At 39.1% G+C, this 20307-nt stretch overlaps 2 protein-coding genes across 2 annotated transcripts; both read right to left on the bottom strand.

Annotated features, from left to right (window-relative positions):
- Positions 1-31: 31 nt before the first annotated feature.
- Positions 32-10503, bottom strand: LOC119893118 (cAMP-dependent protein kinase type II-beta regulatory subunit). Its single transcript, XM_038705071.1, has 11 exons — positions 7127-10503; positions 5969-6004; positions 4862-4914; positions 4595-4678; positions 4251-4357; positions 3934-4087; positions 2192-2293; positions 2029-2103; positions 1840-1908; positions 1609-1744; positions 32-1475 (listed from the first exon to the last, which is right to left on the bottom strand). The coding sequence occupies exons 1-11, from the start codon at positions 7392-7394 to the stop codon at positions 1321-1323; spliced, it is 1239 nt and encodes a 412-aa protein (XP_038560999.1). The 5' UTR covers positions 7395-10503; the 3' UTR covers positions 32-1320.
- Positions 10504-12931: 2428 nt separating this feature from the next.
- On the bottom strand, positions 12932-19931 carry hsp90b1 (heat shock protein 90, beta (grp94), member 1). The gene is made up of 18 exons (XM_038705070.1): positions 19772-19931; positions 19200-19302; positions 18728-18869; positions 18192-18308; positions 17747-18078; positions 17426-17537; positions 17174-17296; positions 16660-16776; positions 16111-16248; positions 15921-15998; positions 15748-15813; positions 15086-15355; positions 14677-14922; positions 14400-14536; positions 14188-14266; positions 13674-13829; positions 13319-13435; positions 12932-13201 (listed from the first exon to the last, which is right to left on the bottom strand). The coding sequence occupies exons 1-18, from the start codon at positions 19818-19820 to the stop codon at positions 13175-13177; spliced, it is 2409 nt and encodes an 802-aa protein (XP_038560998.1). The 5' UTR covers positions 19821-19931; the 3' UTR covers positions 12932-13174.
- Positions 19932-20307: the final 376 nt, after the last annotated feature.

Raw genomic sequence — 20307 nt, 5'->3', positions numbered from 1 at the left:
CTTTATATTGCAAAAATAATTACATGACACGCAAATTTAAAAATGTTCTTTATTAACATGAAAAGTGAAACATACAGTACTTTCAGCCAGTATTATGGGATTGCCTTCAAAAATTACCAGTACTACCTGCACAAAGGGGGCAAATAAATTCAGAATGTTTAAATGTTAAACCAGCTTTAAACAGGTTAAGCTGCAGTAAACCACAGACAAAATACAGAAAACTTCAATTATTAATTTTAAAAAGAGAGAGAAGAAGAGAGAGAGAAAATCCACTTTAGATTTCTGTCCAGAGGGAACATCAGAATACGTGTTTCCAAACAGTATACGTTTTTGGCAGAGGTAGACAGCAATAATGGATGTCATAATATGTTTCACTGACACAAAAACAGTATGACTTAAATTTTACATTAAAACACAGAAAAATCAAATGTCTCATGAAATTGCCTATAATGACTACAGTCTAGGGGCAACTGATTAAATTAAAGGTGGGCTTATATAATAACAGTAAATACTCAGTTTCAAATTGTACAGCAATGTGTTGTATATTCTTACAAAACTATCAGCTATCTCTCTTAAGTTTTTTTTTTTTTGCAAAAGCATAGTATTGGGCTAACAGCCACAAACATTTACCAACGATGATATACAGTTTTATGAACATGTATTCAAGGAATTATATATAATGATAAACAGAAAAGTATTTTGTAAAAATGTTAAAGTACTGCCTAGTCTACATTCTGTTGTGAAAGATGTTATTCAAACACAGAATTGTCAACTTCCTTTACAAATTGTCTCGTACTGGAGCACTCCAACTACCAGTGTACCTCTTGCTGCGAGTGTCAGTGCTCTTGCCAGAAATTACAAGAGATTTTGACATATTTGCTCACAAATATCCAGTATGAAATTAGCTTTGGCATCTGATTTTAACAAACAATGTTTAGAAATGTACAAATGATATCATATTGTAGGTGTAACAATAACACTGTGGAGAAAAGGTAAGAGTTAACAAAAGTGTACAATATACAAACCAATAATGCGTCTGACACTGGCAAGAAAATGAACGCTTACATTTTTAAGGTTAGAGTCGTGAAAATCTCATTTAAACAAGCTTCAAGCAACGCGGCTTTGGCTCACTTTATTTTGATCATAACACTCTGTGGCAAACGCTGTTTTAACCATATGGGACCATATGGGAATCTGATGTTGTCCGTTTTATTTATCTGACACACAAATGTTGTTATTCACATTTCTTGTAAGAAAAACTGTTTAAGTGATTATGAAGAAAAGCATCCATACAAGCATTTTCTTTTTTCATCCACAGATTCATGGTCCATTGGTGCCGTCTCGTACACTTTGTTGCTCAATCTCAGTGCTACTTCCAAAGAGGGTCACCAGCTGCTCCTCATAGTTAGCAATATTTCTCTTCATGATGTCCATGCACGGGCCCAGCAATCTCTCGAAGGCTTGAACGTCCATGACTAAAGAGAGAAAAAAGAACATCTGAAGAGTCAGAAGTAGTTTAAGGAAAGTTATGTAAAGAAGTAAGTGGTGCACTGAAAAATGTAAAAACTGGAAGCAATATGAATGATCATAAAACTGCACAAAATGTACCCAAGCATTTGACGGTCCCCACAGCATAGGCTGATGCAGCTCTGGGCTTGTTTGTGACAAGCGCCAACTCTCCAAAATACTGGCCCCTAGAGCATGTGGCGATATCCACCTCTTCTTCCCCCTGGTCTTTTTTCGTCTGGCAAGAAAGAAATGCACACTATGAGACACCTGAAAACATCAAAAGGGATTTTTTTTACACTTAAAAATGTATTGTCAGCTGGGCAAACATACCCTGCTTCTTGTCATGGTGATTCTAACTTGGCCAGACTCAACAATGTAGAAGCAATCTGCTAAATCACCCTGTAATACAAAGCATTAAATTAAAAAAATTAAAAAGCAACTCAGTGTTTAGAAATGCTCAACTGCAGCACAAAATAAAAAGACCAATCCATTAACAGACTATACAAATAGATACATCACCTGAGCAATAATCTGCTGTGAATCATTGTACACTGTGGTGGATAGTACGTCTACTACCTTCATTCTCTCTGAGAGCTGTAGATGAAAGGATATGTGAGACACTGGCATTGCTCTAAATGCATACTGCACTTTCTTAGTGCTGGAGGACAAAGCTAATCTTAACCTCTAATGACGTAAGCAGTGGTAACGTTTCAATAAATGCCTCATACAGCCTCCTCTTCTTGGCATTGTTCTTCACTAAGATCCTCCTGAATGTCAGACGATCCTAAAACACAGAATTAAAAAAAAAAAGAAAAAACATTCAGGCCATGTTTAAAGACATAGTGTACTCCTATTTCCCTGTTTTGTTACAGTATATATGTATACATATATATTTATCATCATGTATAAACCTTTTATGTGTATTTCTTATATCAAAAACAATCTCTTCTGTCTTCTTGTGAAATGGTACCATATTCTCAATGACTCATCTTGAACTTGGAGTAAGAAGAAGAAGAAGAAGAAGAAGAATCCCAGATGCTGAGAAAGTCTGGCATCACCATTTTTAATATTGTGCCTGTTTAAAAGTCAGGGTGTAGGGTGTAGTAATACTCATTTTTACATTTTCCATACAGTTCCAGACTGTTCTGGCATCCTTTCATCAAACAATAATTTAGATGAACGACCATTTTGCAGCAGGGGGCGCTGTAAACAGATTTTAAGTAAGCGAGCATCTGCAAACCATAACACCATTTCAAGCAGCAGCACCCACCTACTCAAGTCATCTGGCTGCTTTAAATAATAAACCTTCAATAATATCTGTTGTATGACATTTAAGCAGGATGATGTACAGTTTAGATTCAAATAAGAGCCAGCAACATGTTAGATGACATGCAGTGGTAGATGGTTACAAATTTGTTGGTAACATGGCACCCTCTAGCTACCAAACATAAAGCACAGCTCTAACTGTTATTTTTTTTAATTTACCTTTAATATCCTACCAGGCTGCCACAAAGGTAATTGTATACAACTTTAACTCTAGTTCTAAATTAGACTCTAGTTAAAGCTACTACTTTAGACTACTGTTTGCTCAGAGGCGCTTCGGCAGCGCTGTCCCTCCTGGACCTCAGGGGATTGTTCGTTGAATAGGGCAAGCTGCTTGTTTACAGACTCCAACACATACCGCAAGTACCCAGTTCAACAGAGGATACAGCTGCAACCTGCCCAGTCTGCACACAGATGACATAACAAAGCTGTTACCCACAGTTTAAAGACACGACCCTCACTGAGTCATTAATAAACAAGCTGCTTCACAGAAAGAATAGCAACTGAATATTCACAACAGCTGTTCTGACCACAATGTATAAAATAGTTGGATCTTGCTTAACCAAAAGACCATTCAACTGAAATTTTACTTTAAAAAAAGCATAGACATTCAGGGAATACAATTGTTTTCACCTTGACTTGTGTTTTCTCCATGATGGAGTTGGCAGCCCCAGTTTTCACATTTTAATAATTTATAACATCTTGAGAACTCTTAAGTTAAGAGATGCATACTTGCTAAAATAGTTTAGTGTATACTATACTATACAAGTTTAGCCAAGTTTTTATTATAGGTTTTAACATTCTTAGATATTTTCAAATTCAGTTTGAAAATATAGCTTTAATATATGCATGAATGGACATGTAAATTCATATTCAGGGCATTATTACTGCTCCTTCAGTTTTTGTTGCATTCAGTGGGTTTTATACAATATGTCATCTTAATCAGACAACATGCTCTCACCTATGGTACCAGGTACCAACACTGCCACAGACAACCTCGATATTTACTGTAAATCATGGTAACTGACAGCACAGCGTGTTATAAAAACCTAAGCGTGGCGCCAACTGTGCTCTTGCATGAGGATTTAATGGTTTACTCACTAGGCACCAAAGGGCTCCTGGCGAGGTGGCGATTATTGTGGCGGCCCTGGGGGTGTTGTACATCAACGCCAGTTCTCCAAAGCTGCCTCGGTTGTCATAGCAGCCTACCAGCTTCTCTGTGCCCTCACCCTTCACGAAAATGTTAAATGTCCCACTGAATGAAAATGTAAAGGGAAAATAGATCAGAGAAAATTGAAACACATGGTGTCTCCTGAACAGATTACAGATTATTAGAGTATTTTACAAATAATACAAACGTTACAATGATCTGATTTAATATGATGTATAGTGAGTAATTGAGTGTTTAAAAAGATCACCTTTCAATAACATAGAAGTTGTCCCCATCATCGTCTTGATCAATGATGTGCTCCCCTTCAGTGCAGAATTTCTCAAACATGGCATCCAGCACCTGAGACATCTCTTCCTGTCATGGTGTGAAATATTAGTCAAATATTTGAATTTCACATGCTGAAACAATAACGCAGAATCCATTGCTGTTTCAGCTACTTGAGAATAACCATCTTTAAAAATCATGCATAGTGCACTGGGCTGTGGCAAAAAAAAGCTGCTGGCCTCAGGCCATGTTCTCCTTTGAGTAATTTAAGAGATGGCAGAACACAATCCAGAGGAGTACAGAGGGCTTATGGAATAATCCACTCACCGGATCCAAATTCTTGAACAGAAGAATGCCCCTACATGCTTCCTGTAGTCTCTGTCTTTGCTCATCAGTTTTTGGGTGGGTGACCTGAAAATTAAAGCACAGTCTTGTGATAAGACCCTTACGATAGCCTAGACATTCAAGCTCATACAGATGATACTGTATATCATGTTGACTGTTTAATTCAGATTCAGAGCTACAAATCACACTGTTTGGAAAAGTCAGCCTCAATATTAAGATATGATCTTTGTGGTATGAAACATAGTTTACCCATGGCTCTTTACCCTCCTCATCTTCATCAGGATTGAACGCTTCAGCACACACTGCATGACAGAGAGCAACAAATGAATGGATATTCACTATCTGAAAGCAAATTCAGATAGTTCACACATTTCATTCACATTTCTGCCCAACCATTTGTGAAAGACAGAACCTTTGGAAACAACAACATTTGAACTTAAACACTAAAGAATAAAGCTTTATATTCACGGGGCCCAGCAGCACAACTTTCATCCCTGTCTAACAAAAGCCAGATCTCAGGGATGATTCAGCAGCATTTCATGCAATAAATCTTTCAATAAACACAACTCTTCTCGTCTTCAGTGTGGGGCTTTGGGGGAATGCATGATGGCGGTGGCACTCATACCACATTTCCTTCCTGTATTTGACAAGGTAAGATACAGCAATCATAACAAACTTTTACTTGAATGAACCTATCTTCTTACAGGAAACAAAATGCAAAATGGTTTATATTCAATTCACAAATGTGGGAAAATGTACTTTTATTCTGCAAAAACATAATGCTTAAACCCCTGGAACCTTGTTGAAACTATATTTATGCTTATGTATCAATACCTCATAAAATCTATTTTTTGAGTACACTTTCTTTGGTTTAATGTTTAGTACACTGCCAATGTAGTGTCATATGTAGAGGATATTCATTTCCCATCTAATGTGATAAAAGGTAAGAAATCAATCATCAAGAGTTACTGAATACTTTCTCTTCCTCCTACTTTCCATTCAGACTGCCAAACATGCAGATATCAGTCCTAACACAGCAAAGTTATACTTTTGAAGCTACAAACTTACTATTTTCATGAACAATAGGTGATTATTAATAGTAGTTCTTGTCCTGATCTCCCCACCCACGTCACTTACTGACATTATTAACCAGGCTTGAGACAAGGCGGTTTCACAAACTCTAATAAATCAGTACTATAATAATAAGCTGAAGAGAGAGAGAAAAGACAGATGGAAAAATGCTTAAATATCACATGTACTGGAGCAAATCTAACATAACCCCATGTACAAAGTATGTCTCCAGCACTGACAATATCCAGAGTTTTCCCCTCAATAGAACAGCAAGTAACAACTCACCTGACGCTCTTCTGACGAATCTGTTTATTACCGGGGCTGCAAAAGCATAAAATATATATATATATATATAAACATGTTGAATTTCATCATTAAGTACATGTCTTATACAGTAACTGAATTACTACTGGAAAGGGTTAGGTTAATGCACTGCACTTCTACAGCTACAGTAGTGCATGTGCAATGGAGGATACCCAGCCCTGTGCTCATTAAGGATCCATATTTGTCTGGGTAAAACCTGAATAAGGACAGCTGCTTTGAAGTGCATTTGCCTCTTTGGATCAAATTTAAATGAGAAATAAATTCAAATGTAAAACACAAGAAATAGTGCCAATATCCAACACAATAGCTCGGTATGAAATATACATTAGATAGGAGGGCTCATCCTTTAATAGCCTGCCAGCCAGTGTTGTCTGATGAAGCTCATTGGAATATCATTCAGGCAAGGCACCAGAGGTGTGATGGGGAACAGTAATGACCCAATAATACTACAATAGTTAGTGACTGAATACAGTGTACTTGTCCTTATGTAATCATTGCAGCCAGTCTTGCAGACCCCAGCACTCATTGGGATGCTGTGTCAGAGCTCTGGGTTGCTATGCTACTTCCTGCATCTTATGGCAAAACTGCACCAGCCATCATGTTAACCACAGTTTAGGAGGCACAAATTAATATAGGGCGGTACAATTGATATTTTGCATTGCTTGCATCCTAGCAGAGACTCAGTTTACCATTATCTGCTTTGGCATATTTTGATAGATAATTAGGGCAGGCTCACCAGGCCTGCACCTGAAACTGAAAACATTCAAATGACCTAGTAGGTGCAGGGTCGTTCTGGAAAAAACACACAGTCCCCCCCCCCCCCACCCTGTAACTGCTGTGCCTTAACGCTGTCCTCGTCACAACCTCGTCTGCATAGATGAAGACCAAGGCACGCTCATTAACCATCATTCAGCCTCTGTGACCATATATGGCAAATGACAGAGCCGTGGTAGATGCAAGGTGGCGAGCGCTGGAGCATCACTGCGCTCAATGTGTCTCTTATTCTCTCCCCACTTAACAGAAGCCGTGCACGCAGCGATACATGCTCATAATTCAAAATAAATGATGGCCACACACTTTCACATAGCTTTCTGACAAAGAGTAAATATATTTGCCTACCTATGAATTCCTCGTCATCGTCGTCCTCCTCCTCCTCTCCGTTTTCCGAATCGATCTGCATGGCTTCGTCAATGAAACTGACTGCTTTTCCAGGTCTTGGGGCCGAATTTTGGTCATTGCCAAATGAGGCCTCTTTGGTCTCCCTTTCCTTCAGCTGGGTGAAGTACTGTAATGCAAACTCGAGCAAATCCCTGGGCTGATTTCTCAACACTTCCACGGTAAAGCTCTGTAACAGCTCCGTCAGACCTTCAGGAATTTCTATACTCATTCCTGTTATCAGTCTATGAATGTGGTCAAAACCGGTTTGCTGCGAATTTGAGAAAGCCTAATCAAAAGCACACCGTTGAGATTTTTTTTAAAAAGAAGCCAAAATTAGGATACGGGTGTAGTCAGGCCACCCAGTCAGCAAGCTATCCACAGCGGATCCTCTCTTTTTCTTGAATGAAAATGGCTCTGGATTTTTGGTCCAAGCATCTTCTGCTGCTTCTGGCTACAGGAAACCCACGCATGTGACCCAGGAATCCATGGCAACCACCTATCCGGGGATTGCGTATGAGCAGCACCGGCACAGAAACTGCAGTCGTAAAATACAAATTATGGAAAAGAATAACCCTCTACTGTATCAGTCAGAGATCGATTGTCACTGAAAAAGAAGAGATGAGAAATCTGATGTCTATATTATTTCTGTGGTCAAGGAGTAAGTAGACTATAAAATGTATTTCTTGTGGCCACACTAGTTTTTTAATCTGTGGTTATTTGCACAGATGTAGGCTACAGTAAATGCGTCTAATAAATACAGAAAGATAATACCCCAGCTAAAGATGAAAAGTCCCATCATGGATGAATGAATAGGAAATTACATTTACAATGGGATGGAACAGGTAAAAACAGAACAGAACACAACGTTCATACTTTAACTTCAGCTTAATTCCAATAATTTATTACATCTGTAAACTAAATAATGGATGTCAGTGAACGGCTCATTAGAGATAGACTATCCCCTTAACAGCAGCAGTGGTTTTAGACCCCATTTCTTGTTCCAGAGGGAGACAACAAATTAATAAATCTGATGCATATTTTAATGTCATGGGCCCTTTCAGAACATTGTGACTCCCAGGCTATTACTATATGCTGCCAGAACACTTAAATACTGAAGGAAACATTCAGGATCTAAAGAAAAAAACTGCTGTGACAAAAATATTCCTTGTATGAAACTAAAACATCATAGTCAACACACTTCATATTGTCATCTATGGTGAGCCCTTTAAATGAAAAAGTTGTGACAGGTGATGCAGTCATTTAAGTTTTAAAAGTTCTGATCAGTGAATATAAGTTATGGATAAAACAGCATTTTTCTTTTTTAGAAACTTGCACTTCCTTTACACTTTCTCACAACAGAAGAAAACCTCACTTCTGGGATTCACGTGTGCATTAAACCTGTAAAACTGGTAACTCATTCCATCTGTGCTCTCAACTTTAACTCTGCAGTTCTCAAGTTACTCAACTTAATTTTATACACAACACAGCCAAACAGAGACATTAAACAAAGGAAAAGAAGAGCACAAGGGAAGACAAAATAAAAATCACATGTTCATGACAAACATTTATCTTCAGAAGAAATACTGGAACAGATTAGGTGAGCCTTAAAAAAACCTGAGAGTGCCAACTGTGCAACAACCCTCCTTTGTGTGAGCCACATTATCATGTTGCACTGGAATGTGATGGCAGAGAGCGGAGGTTAAAGAGGGATGAAGAAATAATTGTTGTGGGAGAAATAAATAAAAAAATCAACCAAAAAGAGCAGAGCTAGTATCTGCACTGGTTGCCCGCCCTCTGTAGCTCCACTATGAGACCCCTCCCCCTGCTGTGGCCCATATCTGTCACCCTTTGTTAAGAAGGCAACACTTTCTCACTCAGGCGAACACTGGCGCACGTCCATAGAGTGACCTGTAATGCAATACTGCAATGCTGCTAAGCTGTTAGCGCTCAGACTTACCATTCATGACCACAGGCTGAGAGCTGTCAACCAAAGGGATCGTTTTTGGATATGTACAACACAACAAACCTTATCCACTGTAATAAGACAGCTGTTAGTAGAGAACAAGCACTGTGCATCAGCCCTGATCTCTGAACCGTATATCCTGAAGATTGTTACTGCCTATAGACAGACCAACAGAGCTTGCAGCTGCAGAATTATTACACTTCAAAATGCACTTTCTGAACTGTCCATAGGTTGCAATAACCTGTTGACATTTGGGAAATGGCTTAGTATTTACACAGTGGAACCGGAGGCAGTCAATCTACTGTATGACAGATAAGAGTGTACACTCTTGTTTATTAGGCAGCTAAAACTAATTCACTCTAATTCAACAATCCTGCAAGAAATCCTACCTTCAGGAAGGTTATGATGTTTTTGTTTATTCATATTTTGCCCCCAGTCTATGAGGCAGACAAAATTGTAAAACCACCCGCAGTATAACACAATATATTTTAACAGTGCCGCTACTACTGCTTCCAAAGTGATACTAAAATTGAATAAACACCTCTCTAAACCACTTTTAACAAAAAGTGAACGTTATGTTCCTCATGAATTTACAGTACCTTGCTGCCATCTGCAGATAAAGACAGATAAAGCAGTGTTGAGCAAACCACAACAGTAGATTTCAAATTATATTTTACTCTACGTAAATGGAGCTCACATATTGCCACCAATTTTGGTAGCAGTATGACTCAGTTAACTTCTGTGATTCAGCTTTGGGTAAATAAACACAGAACAGGTGTGGGAATTCATTCATCTCAAAAATAAAAGACGTAAAAAAATAAAAGCATAGGTTTTAGCGTTGCAGCCGATGTGAAAAGCAGAAAGTAGATTTGTTTTAGTAACAATTGTGTAATTACATTTTAATTCTATACTTTATCATGTCTGCAAGGTCATGTATTTAAAAGTCAAATATCATAGACTAGAGCAAATGTTGTACTGTTGATATACCCTCAGTTGCCAGGTCCACTGAGGTGAACTAATGCAATCCAATACAACACTCCAAATTGCATTGACAAAAGTTATAGAAAATTCTAACTTTCATGAAGGGAGTATTTATTACAGTTTCATTAGAATGCATTAGTTTCAGCCTTGTGTACCTAATAACCTGGTAACTGAGTGTAGTTGCAGGCTGTCCTGCCTTAACACTTGACCGTGGTCTCCTTTCTTATAAATACACCCTATACAGGAAAATTAGAATATTACTTAAGACCAACACAAAAAATGGATTTTAAGAAATGTTGGCCAATTATCGCATCTTCCTTTTCACAATACCCCATAGATTTTCTATAGAGTTAAGGTCAGGTGAGTTTGCTGGCCAATTAAGAACAGGGATACCATGGTCCTTTAACCAGGTACTGGTAGCTTTGGCACTGTGTGCAGGTGCCAATTCCTGTTGGAAAATGAAATCTGCATCTCCATAAAGTTGGTCAGCAGCAGGAAGCATGAAGTGCTCTAAAACTTCCTTGTAGACGGCTGCATTGACCTTGAACCTCAGAAAACACAGTGGACCAACACCAGCAGATGACATGGCACCCCAAACCATCACTGACTGTGGAGACTTTACACTGGACTTCAAGCAACGTGGATTCTGTGCCTCTCATCTCTTCCTCCAGACTCTGGGACCTTGATTTCCAAAGGAAATGCAAAATTTACTTTCATCAGAGAACATAACTTTGGACCACTCAGCAGCAATCCAGTCCTTTTTGTCTTAAGCCCAGACGAGACGCTTCTGACGCTGTGTATTGTTCAAGAGTGGCTTGACACAAGGAATGCGACAGCTGAAACCCATGAAGCACTGACTCCAGTTGCAGTCCACTCTTTGTGAATCTGCCCCACATTTTTGAATGGGTTTTGTTTCACAATCCTCTCCGGGGTGCAGTTATCCCTATTGCTTGTACACTTTTTTCTACCACATCTTTTCTTTCCCTTCGCCTCTCTATTAATGTGCTTGGACACAGAGCTCTGTGAACAGCTAGCCTCTTTAGCAATGACCTTTTGTGTCTTGCCCTCCTTGTGCAAGGTGTCAATGGTCGTCTTTTGGACAGCTGTCAAGTCAGCAGTCTTCCCCATGATTGTGTAGCCAACAGACCTAGACTGAGAGACCATTTAAAGGCCTTTGCAGGTGTTTTGAGTTAATTATCTGATTAGAGTGTGGCACCAGGTGTCTTCAATATTGAACCTTTTCACAATATTCTAATTTTCTGAGATACTGATTTTGGGATTCAGTCAGTTATCATCATCGAAATTAAAAGGAATGAACACTTGAAATTTATCACTCTGTGTGGAATGAATGTATACATTATACAAGTTTCACTTTTTGAATGGAATTACTGAAATAAATCAATTATTATATGACCAGCACCTGTAATGCTAGTCATATTTTCAAGATGTGTGACTGTGCCACCTACTGGACATGTTACTATAATGCATTGTTAATTCCCTCTCAAATTTATCTATTCTGATGGATCATTGACAATAAACATTAGTAAACATGATCACTTGCTATTGATGCCAAACTGATTTTCTGAGGCCTCATCATTTTGTTTCTCTGTACACTTAATATATTATTTAGTGGTAGTAGTAGTATACTCTTTATTTCTCCTTTTCCCGTTCCTCTCCTTGAATGTTCATTCAGAAACCTAGACTCTGTAAATGATTATGCATCCCTAGGCAGCAGGTCTCTGTACCAGCTGTATATGTTATAGTACTTCTGTTTATTCTCTTTTATTAAATAAATTCTACAAAGACAACAGTTTGTTGTAACTCAATTATTTGCTTAATCCCTCACCAACAATATACAATGTCCACGACGAAACCATAGCATTCAAACATTCTGTCGGTAGTTCAGTGATTCTAGATAAACAGCCTCTTCATTTAAAACAAATTTGATGTTATTCACTTTCAATAAAAGAAGCTCAGTAAAACTGTTCAATGAAGACACCTTCTACTGTATATCAAGCCTTACCGTTGGATTTCGCCCTTTGGAGGCGCTGGAAAAAAACCACAGGTAATCAGCCTTGTCCAGCTTATTACAAGTGTCAGGCAAGGTTTTTAATCAAAGATGGTATGTATCCTTGATTCTGCAATGCAGGGGAACAGAAAAGCAAGAATAAGACCATTCACAGCAAAACAGAATGACAATCAATGTCTTGAACATTCTGTTGTCAAAGGTTCAAGGCAGGTGCATTATCAAATCATTTAAACATCACTATGGATACACAACCTTCACCCTAAGACTAAAAAAAAAAAAGTTTACATACAGCTCTGTTTTCTTCCTCTTGTCCTAGGCTACCATCAAGTGCAGAGAGACATGCACAACAGTAGTTCAGCAGGTATATCAGGAAAGCACGGTTCCATGGGTAATGGGTTAAAAAAGGCAGAAACTTGTTGGAAACCCTGAGTTGATCCAACAGAAAGAAGCTCAAATTGCTTCTTTTCTGTTTAAGCTTTAGTATTTTTGTCAGTTTTCCTTGGCATATGAACGATTTTGCAATCTAAACATTATGATTTGGCTTCTTGTTATTTAATGTTGCAAACACAAACTCAAAGCGCGGACAGACAGTGTTCTTTGTACGTCCCAAATGGCTGGCAACTAACCTGGCATATATTTGCAGTTCAAATTTCAGTTGGAAAAAAGCTTCCATTATTTGTCATTTGTTATAATATGCACAAAATGTCTCATTGATCCCTCATTGTAAAAGCCCTTTCAGTTACTTGTGTAGTTTTAACATCAGTGGGTTTCACAACACCAAAAAGACACCGTGTCCTTTTTCCAGGAAACATTTATTCGATCAAGAGACAGGATCGCATCTTTCCATAAACAGGTCAGTTAAATATTAACAAATTTACAGTCATGAGGAATGTAATAAAAAACAAAAAACAAAACAATGCTCGCCTTATAAAACCCCAACCCAGGGACCCCACCCAGGATAACGTCGACCACGGTGGCGCTGGAACAAAACTCAAATCCATTTCCAGCTCTGTTACATGCTCTTCCGTTCAGTGCATCACAGTTCGTCTTTGTCCGTTTTTGTCTGCAAGGGAACAAATTTGAAAGTTATGAAGAAACCACTAGAAGAGTAAATACTCCAGCATCTAAATTTTTTACTTTACATCCTTAACGTGCTACAGCATGTTAAGTGTTCACTCACCATTTCTTCATCGTCTTCCTCATCTACAATTTCATCTTTATCTTCAGAGTCTTCCTCTTTATCCTCAGAGTCATCCTCTGCTGGCTCTTCTGGCTCCTCCTCTGGCTCTTCTTCGATCTGCAGAACAGTCACATCACTCAACATGACACACCCATAAACACAGGACCACCTGACAGAGGTAGGGATGCTTAAAATGTTTACAAGGAATGGCGCGTTATTTTCAATGATGATGTTTAAAATCAAGTCAGATAAGAATGTGTTCACTGGCATTGGAATTTGAGATGTGACTTGTGATACTGAAAACATGCAAATGTTTCCAAAGTAATACAGTATGTGGCAGCTGACATTAACTTGCCTGTTCGTCCAGAGCAACATTCATGCTGAGTCGGAGCATGCGCTCTATCCTGTCTCCATAAGCCTTTGTGTCAGCCAGCTGGTAGCCTGAGCGCAACGTAGCCGTCTCAAACAGAACCACAGCCAGGTCTGACGCAGTCTGGTCCTCGGCATTATCCTGAAGGAAATAAAATAAAAATAAAATGTTCAGCTAACTGCTCTGCTTTCGGTACAGCATTTTTTTAACATAAAGTGGAGCAATCAATTAATGCACATGAATTGGTTAGATCATCATATATAAAAATTATCACCATGTTTAGACAAGCAATATGTCCAGCCATTTCTAAAACATGTTGAATAACTATATTGCATGATGTAAATTACTTAACATTTATTACTTTTTGGTAAAAAAGAAAAGCAATAGGTTATTTTAAAATGTGCACAATAACCTACCTCTTATAAAAGCTGTAGGTTATTTTATTAAATTACATAATATGGCATCATTAAGATAGTACAGATCTAATGAAGTGACTTACTTTGACTCTGTTAAGCATCTGCTTGATGAGAGGATGCCTGGGGTTGATTTCTAATGTTTTCTTCTGGCTTGCATAGTAACTGAAGAACAGAGAAGAGGGGAATTGCCATATACCCTCAGTAAACAGGCAGGCCACAACATGTTCTTCATTTGCATTTTACAACCATGATAATGAGCATTAACGTCGCTGAAAAGCAGAGGATCATTACTCACTTTGTGGAAATGTCTTTGCCTGTTTGGTAAGCCTGTGCCTTCATGATCCTCTCCATGTTTCCTGACCAGCCGTACTGACTAGCAACCAAAGCGCAAGGTGACTTGGTTAGTCTCTGAGAGAGGACAGCCTTCTCAATCTGTGGGAAAGACAGCATTGTATTGAATAATGTGACTGACAGAATAGTCATAACTTATCAGCTGCAGCCAAATTTGATCGCCTCTGTGGCTAGTGTTGATTTCTCATGTCATGAACATTTCAAAATAACTGTCTCCCTACCTTGTCCGCCAGGGCCTTGTCCTTCAGCCAAGTGGTGAGAGGTTCATACTCCTTCTCCAGGGCCTCCCTCTTCTCCTTGGCCTTGTCACTTTCGTCAAATTTGACACCCTCCTTTGCCACGTTCTGGAAGCGCTTTCCATCAAACTCAGGCAGTGCCTGGATGCAGTACTCATCCACAGGCTCTGTCAGGTAGATCACCTCGTAACCCTTCTTCAACAGATTCTCAACGAAGGGAGAAGACTCAGCCTGCAGAGAGCAGATATAACAGGCCATTAATAATTTCCATTACCCGAAAAGCATTGTTTATTTAGTGCAAGTATAATTCCAGTGTATTTATGTGACAGTTTACGCTGCTTTTATCATATAGTAATTGAGCATTTTACCCAACACCACAAATACATGCACTGACCTCCTTCCTGCTGGTACCAGCCATGAAGTAGATCTTGTCCTGCTTCTCCTTCATGCGCTCCACATACTGCTCCAGGCTGGACAGGACTGTTTCGCTGTTGGAGGTCTGGAAGCGCAGCAGCTTGGCCAGACGGGTCCTGTTGGAGTGATCCTCAATGACACCCAGCTTGATGTTGGTTCCAAACTCCTTCCAGAACTTTTCGTTGTACTGTTCCTCTGCGATCTTCTTGATCATGTCTAAAGTCTTACGCACCAGCTTCTTGCGGATGACCTGAACAGGGAAAAGATGAGCATTACGCCTTTTGTCACTTTCCCTTTACATCAAGTTTAATTATTCCTAACCACTTTCCTTTGTTTTATAACTTATTTTGTTCTGTTTCTTCACTCAGTTTCCCTTTCTTCTTCCTGTAAAGCACTTTGACTTCTGAGGTTTTGAAATGTGTTATATAAATAATGTTGCTTTCGTGCTTATCAATAATCTTTTTGCATCCAATTAAAATTTTTTGAAAAGGTCTAAATAGACCAATCAGTAAAGATCAGATACATTATACTAAATGAATAAAATGTTAAACTACAAAAAGCTAAAAAGTTATATTTACAGATAAAATTAAAAATAGCTGGCATACCACATGATGTGGTATTAATGTTAGATGTGAAGCTCACCTTGAGCAGTTTGTGCTGCTGCAGAGTCTCTCTGGACACATTCAGGGGAAGGTCATCAGAGTCAACCTAGCACAATAAATTTCCATTTATCAGCGTGCAGATGCTATCTGAGCAAAGACCACACATCGCAAACTAGCACATGACTGTCTCCACTACAGTTAGAGATCACTCACCACTCCCTTTACGAAGTTCAGGTACTTGGGCATCATGTCGTTGAAGTCGTCTGTGATGAAAACTCTCCTTACAAACAGCTATGACAGAAAGGGAGAGATTCGTTAAGAAACCGAGTTGAGGGGATTCCTGAATGTCAGTCTATAAGCACAATAGAATCCCTTCAAATGGATACTGAATACAGGGACATACCTTGATGTAGTCATTCTTCTTGGAGCCGTACTCGTCAAACAAGCCACGGGGAGCTGAAGTGGGCACAAACAGGATGGACTTGAAGGTAACTTCACCCTCAGCCATGAAGTGGATGTGGGTCAGAGGATCGTCGCTGTCCTGTTAGAGAACGAAACAAACTTTGAATTAGGCCGAAAGACTTAAAAAAAATATTTAATAGCTATTATTTTGACTGATATTGCAATATGATTTGCAATATTGGAGGGAATGATAATTTTTATATTATTCTCATTTTTATTGAAAACCATATTTAAATGATTGTGGTGATAATCTGTACCAAACAGATGCTTTGTTGAGCTTGTAGAATGTGATGTGTAGGCCAGGACCTCAGCAGCACAACATTATTTAATCTAAAATGGTATTTTAACACACATTTTGCCTGTAACAAATACTGTGATTTGAAAATTGCATTTTTTAATCAATTGTTAAGGCCTAGTTTGAATTGATAATTAAACTTTGAGTCTACAAGGAAGGCACACAATCTACATGGCTGTTTGACAGAGCGCTTACTTTAGAGAATGTCTTGTAGAAAGCCTTGTACTCATCCTCCTCAACCTCCTTAGCTGGTCTCTGCCAGATGGGCTTGATATCATTCATCAGTTCCCAGTCCCACACAGTCTTCTCAACCTGCAACAAACACGAGAACACATTTTCAAAAATAGCCCAAAAATATTTTTCAAAAAAAAACAAATCAGGACAAATTAAAGGAGGTATTAAAATCACCAAATGAAATAGCATCAACACAGGGCTGAAGGCATAATAAATTTTTTTAAGAGAATTTTTTCCACCCCTTTTTTTTTTTTTTTTTAAAAACACTGTCAATATAATCAGGAGATAGTTTATGAAAAGACAAAAAAACAAAAGCACATTTCATTCTAGGGAAAAAAAATGCAGTATTATATATTTTATATATAGTAAGTATTCTCAACAAGATTCCCCCCCCCCCAATAAAAAATATTTTACATCAGCTGTATAACAATATAAATTTGATAGTCATCACATTCCATGTATACGATCATCGTACCTTCTTTGTCTTAGGTTTGTCTTTGTCTTCCTCTTCTTCCTCTACTTCGACATCATCTTCAGCAGCCTCTTTCTCTGGTTCCGCCTCAGCATCTTCTTCGATGGGCTCCTCAACGGTCTCAGTCTGGCATGTTGAGGGGAAGAAAAGATGCAATTGCCATTTGTTCATTTCCATATTTGTTAGCTTCTCATTATAACCACACTGGGATCAAGGCTGAATCAAAGTGAGGAAGGAAGTGTCTTAAGTAATCACCTTGCTGGCCCAGACATAGATGGGGAAGTTGATGAACTGAGAGTATTTCTTGACAAGGTTTTTGATGGTCTCTAGCTCCAGATAGTCCGAGGCTTCCTCTTTCATGACCAGCCTGAGATTAGACAAAGATCAGGAGCATTTCATTTCAAAGTCAGTACTATTCTTACATTTGAGAGTATAGTAGTAACCAGAAAACAGTTGAGTAGGAGTATACTTATTAAGTGTTGGGCACAGAATGAAAAGGTGTGAAGAGCAATTTATAGCTAAAAATTGCTATACGTTACACATTTTAAGATTAATGTAAACAAAATGTAAACCCACGTGATGGTGGTTCCTCTGCCCAGTGTGTCTCCACGGGGGTCCTCAATGACAGAGAACTGATTAGAGTCAGACTCCCAGATGTGCTGGGTGCCATTGTTGTGTTTTGACGTCACAATGACTTTGTCGGCAACGAGGAAAGCAGAGTAGAAACCCACACCAAACTGGCCAATCAGCTCTGAGGTTGACTGTCCGTCAGACTGCATCTCATTCATCTTGTTGAGGAACTCACTGGTGCCAGACTTGGCAATGGTGCCCAAGTTTCTCACCAGCTCATCTTTGGTCATTCCAACGCCAGTGTCAGTGATGTGTAGCATGTTTTTCTCCTTATCAGACTAGGGATGGGAATGATAAAGTGAAGTTAACAGAACAAGAATTATTACCATTACCAACAAACACTGCAACGTACTGCACATTAAATGCATCCCCTCCCCATTCTTGCGCATACCTTTATTTTGATGGTCAGCTCTTCATTGGAGGCCATTGCATCCTCATTGGTCAGAGACAACAAGCGGATCTTATCTAGAGCATCTGAGGCATTGGAAATCAGCTCCCTAAGGAAGATCTGAAACAGATGAACAAAGTTCAGACTTTAAAAGTAGATTGTTCACATTATGTTTAAAATGTTGGCCATATCAGACTCCAGTATGAACTAGCCATAGCCTGACACAAAAAACCTGCATCTAATATGGGTGGTCCATATTAGATGCAGGTTGTGTGAAAGTGGCCCAAATCCATTCCACATAACTAGGGCTATTCACACTGAAAATATCTGATCCGAGTCACATATGAGCAAAGTGTCAACTAAAACGGAACATTATAATAGGTTGTACTGGATTGCATTAAAGTGGCCTGAGTGTATGTTTAATCTTGCAAACACTTCGTTTTTGGGGGCATTTAATGTATTTTACATAACTAAATCAATAGAAATCATCTAGTTAAACTGATAATTTGTACATCAAGATGCCTTTTAGATCTGCTCACCTCCTTGTTCTTGTAGAGGGAGTTGATAATCAGCTTCATCATACGGTTGACTTCAGCCTGAAAGACGTGCTTTTCTGACTTTTCTCTGAGTTCCTTGATCTGAGCTGCATTCAATCCATCCAGCTGGATAGCCTCCTCCTCTCTGAGAAAAGACAGATGTGCGGGCACGCACACATACGAGAGATGAGGAACATGAACCACAACAAGTCATCACCATCAACAAACATGCAAATCTGTCCTCCCCTCTAGGGATAAGGGTTTCAAGTTGAAACCAAGACACCCTTGTCTTAATGAGGGACATGCACTAAACCTTGCAGCACTTCAGGGGTTGTAGTGGAGCATGTGTATGTGCATAAGCTTGGTCATGTTGACCTTGTGCTGTTCACTTAAGGTTTAGTCAGCTTATACCGATAAGGACAACCACAGTTCTTCCTGCTGGCATAAAAGGAAAAATATTCAAAGCGACACCTACCTCTGCACCACCTCATCATCTGTTCTGGAGCCATCTCTGCTTTTACCCAAGTCCTCATCTACGGTCCCATCGACGTCAAGTTCATCCTCTGCCTTTACAGCCGCTGCCAAGTGACAAAAGCCATCTGATTAAAAATGTGTTTACTTACTCATTTCTGCAGCATTTAGGAGCATGTCATGTAAGTCAGAATTAAACTGCATAGACGTGACAAAATTAACCAAATAAGTTAGTTAACGTGTGTAACGTTAGGTAGCCTGGCTCAGATTATGGTTTTGGATGTTAGCTAGCGTCAAGCGGGTTTAAATACATGGTATTTCTACTAGAAACTTCTGGAAAGACAATAAGGAATAACGGATAACGTTACTAGAGTTGCTCCACCATATCCACCATGCTATCTATCATTAAAAAATTACTAAATTCAGCCTGAAAACTGCAAATATACAAACGCTTTAGTCATGAATGAGCAGAAGAAGAAGCACAAAATCTAGTTAACGTTAGCTTACTGGCTAATGTTAGCTGAAACATTGTGTCATAAAAAGTGAGACGAGACAGCAAATCTTTCCGCTACTCACCAAAGGTTAATAGTGCGAAAAGAAGACCTATCACCCAAACTCGTTTCATTTTGAGATCCTGCTTAAATGACGGTGTGTCTTCAGCTCCTGAAACAAAAGCCGGGAGATCAGCGCACGCAGCACTGCCTTTACAACAGAGACTGACAAGCTACCTCTCCCACCAAAAGAGCCCACTCTATTAAACCCGTGACAACCAGCCAATGGCTACGCACCACGCACAACCTTCGACCAATCACAGCAGAGTCTAAGGGACATGTTGTCCAATCAGATTCTTCAACATAAGTCAATACCCGAAAATCGTGGCTAGCCACCATTGGCCGGGAATGAATGATCAGAACATCACTTCCTAAAATGTACCTCTCAATGTGAAAAAAAAAATCTCAGTCAACCTTTAGTTAAACTTTTATTTTCTTATGCAATATCACAGCTGAGTGACACACTGCAGCTTGAAGATACTGACCGTGTTGTTTATGGGTCTATTGTCACGGACTGTAACATTATATCTGTGTCTGCTTCAGTCTATGTTAGTGTAAAAC

This window comes from Micropterus salmoides, unplaced genomic scaffold, assembly GCF_014851395.1.
Source record: "Micropterus salmoides isolate LMB-PRFRI ecotype aquatic unplaced genomic scaffold, ASM1485139v1 Ms_hic_scaffold_8, whole genome shotgun sequence".
In the NCBI taxonomy this organism is placed as follows: domain Eukaryota; kingdom Metazoa; phylum Chordata; class Actinopteri; order Centrarchiformes; family Centrarchidae; genus Micropterus; species Micropterus salmoides.
The sequence above is the reverse complement of the archived record's forward strand: the minus strand, read 5'-3'. Positions and strand labels throughout refer to the sequence as shown.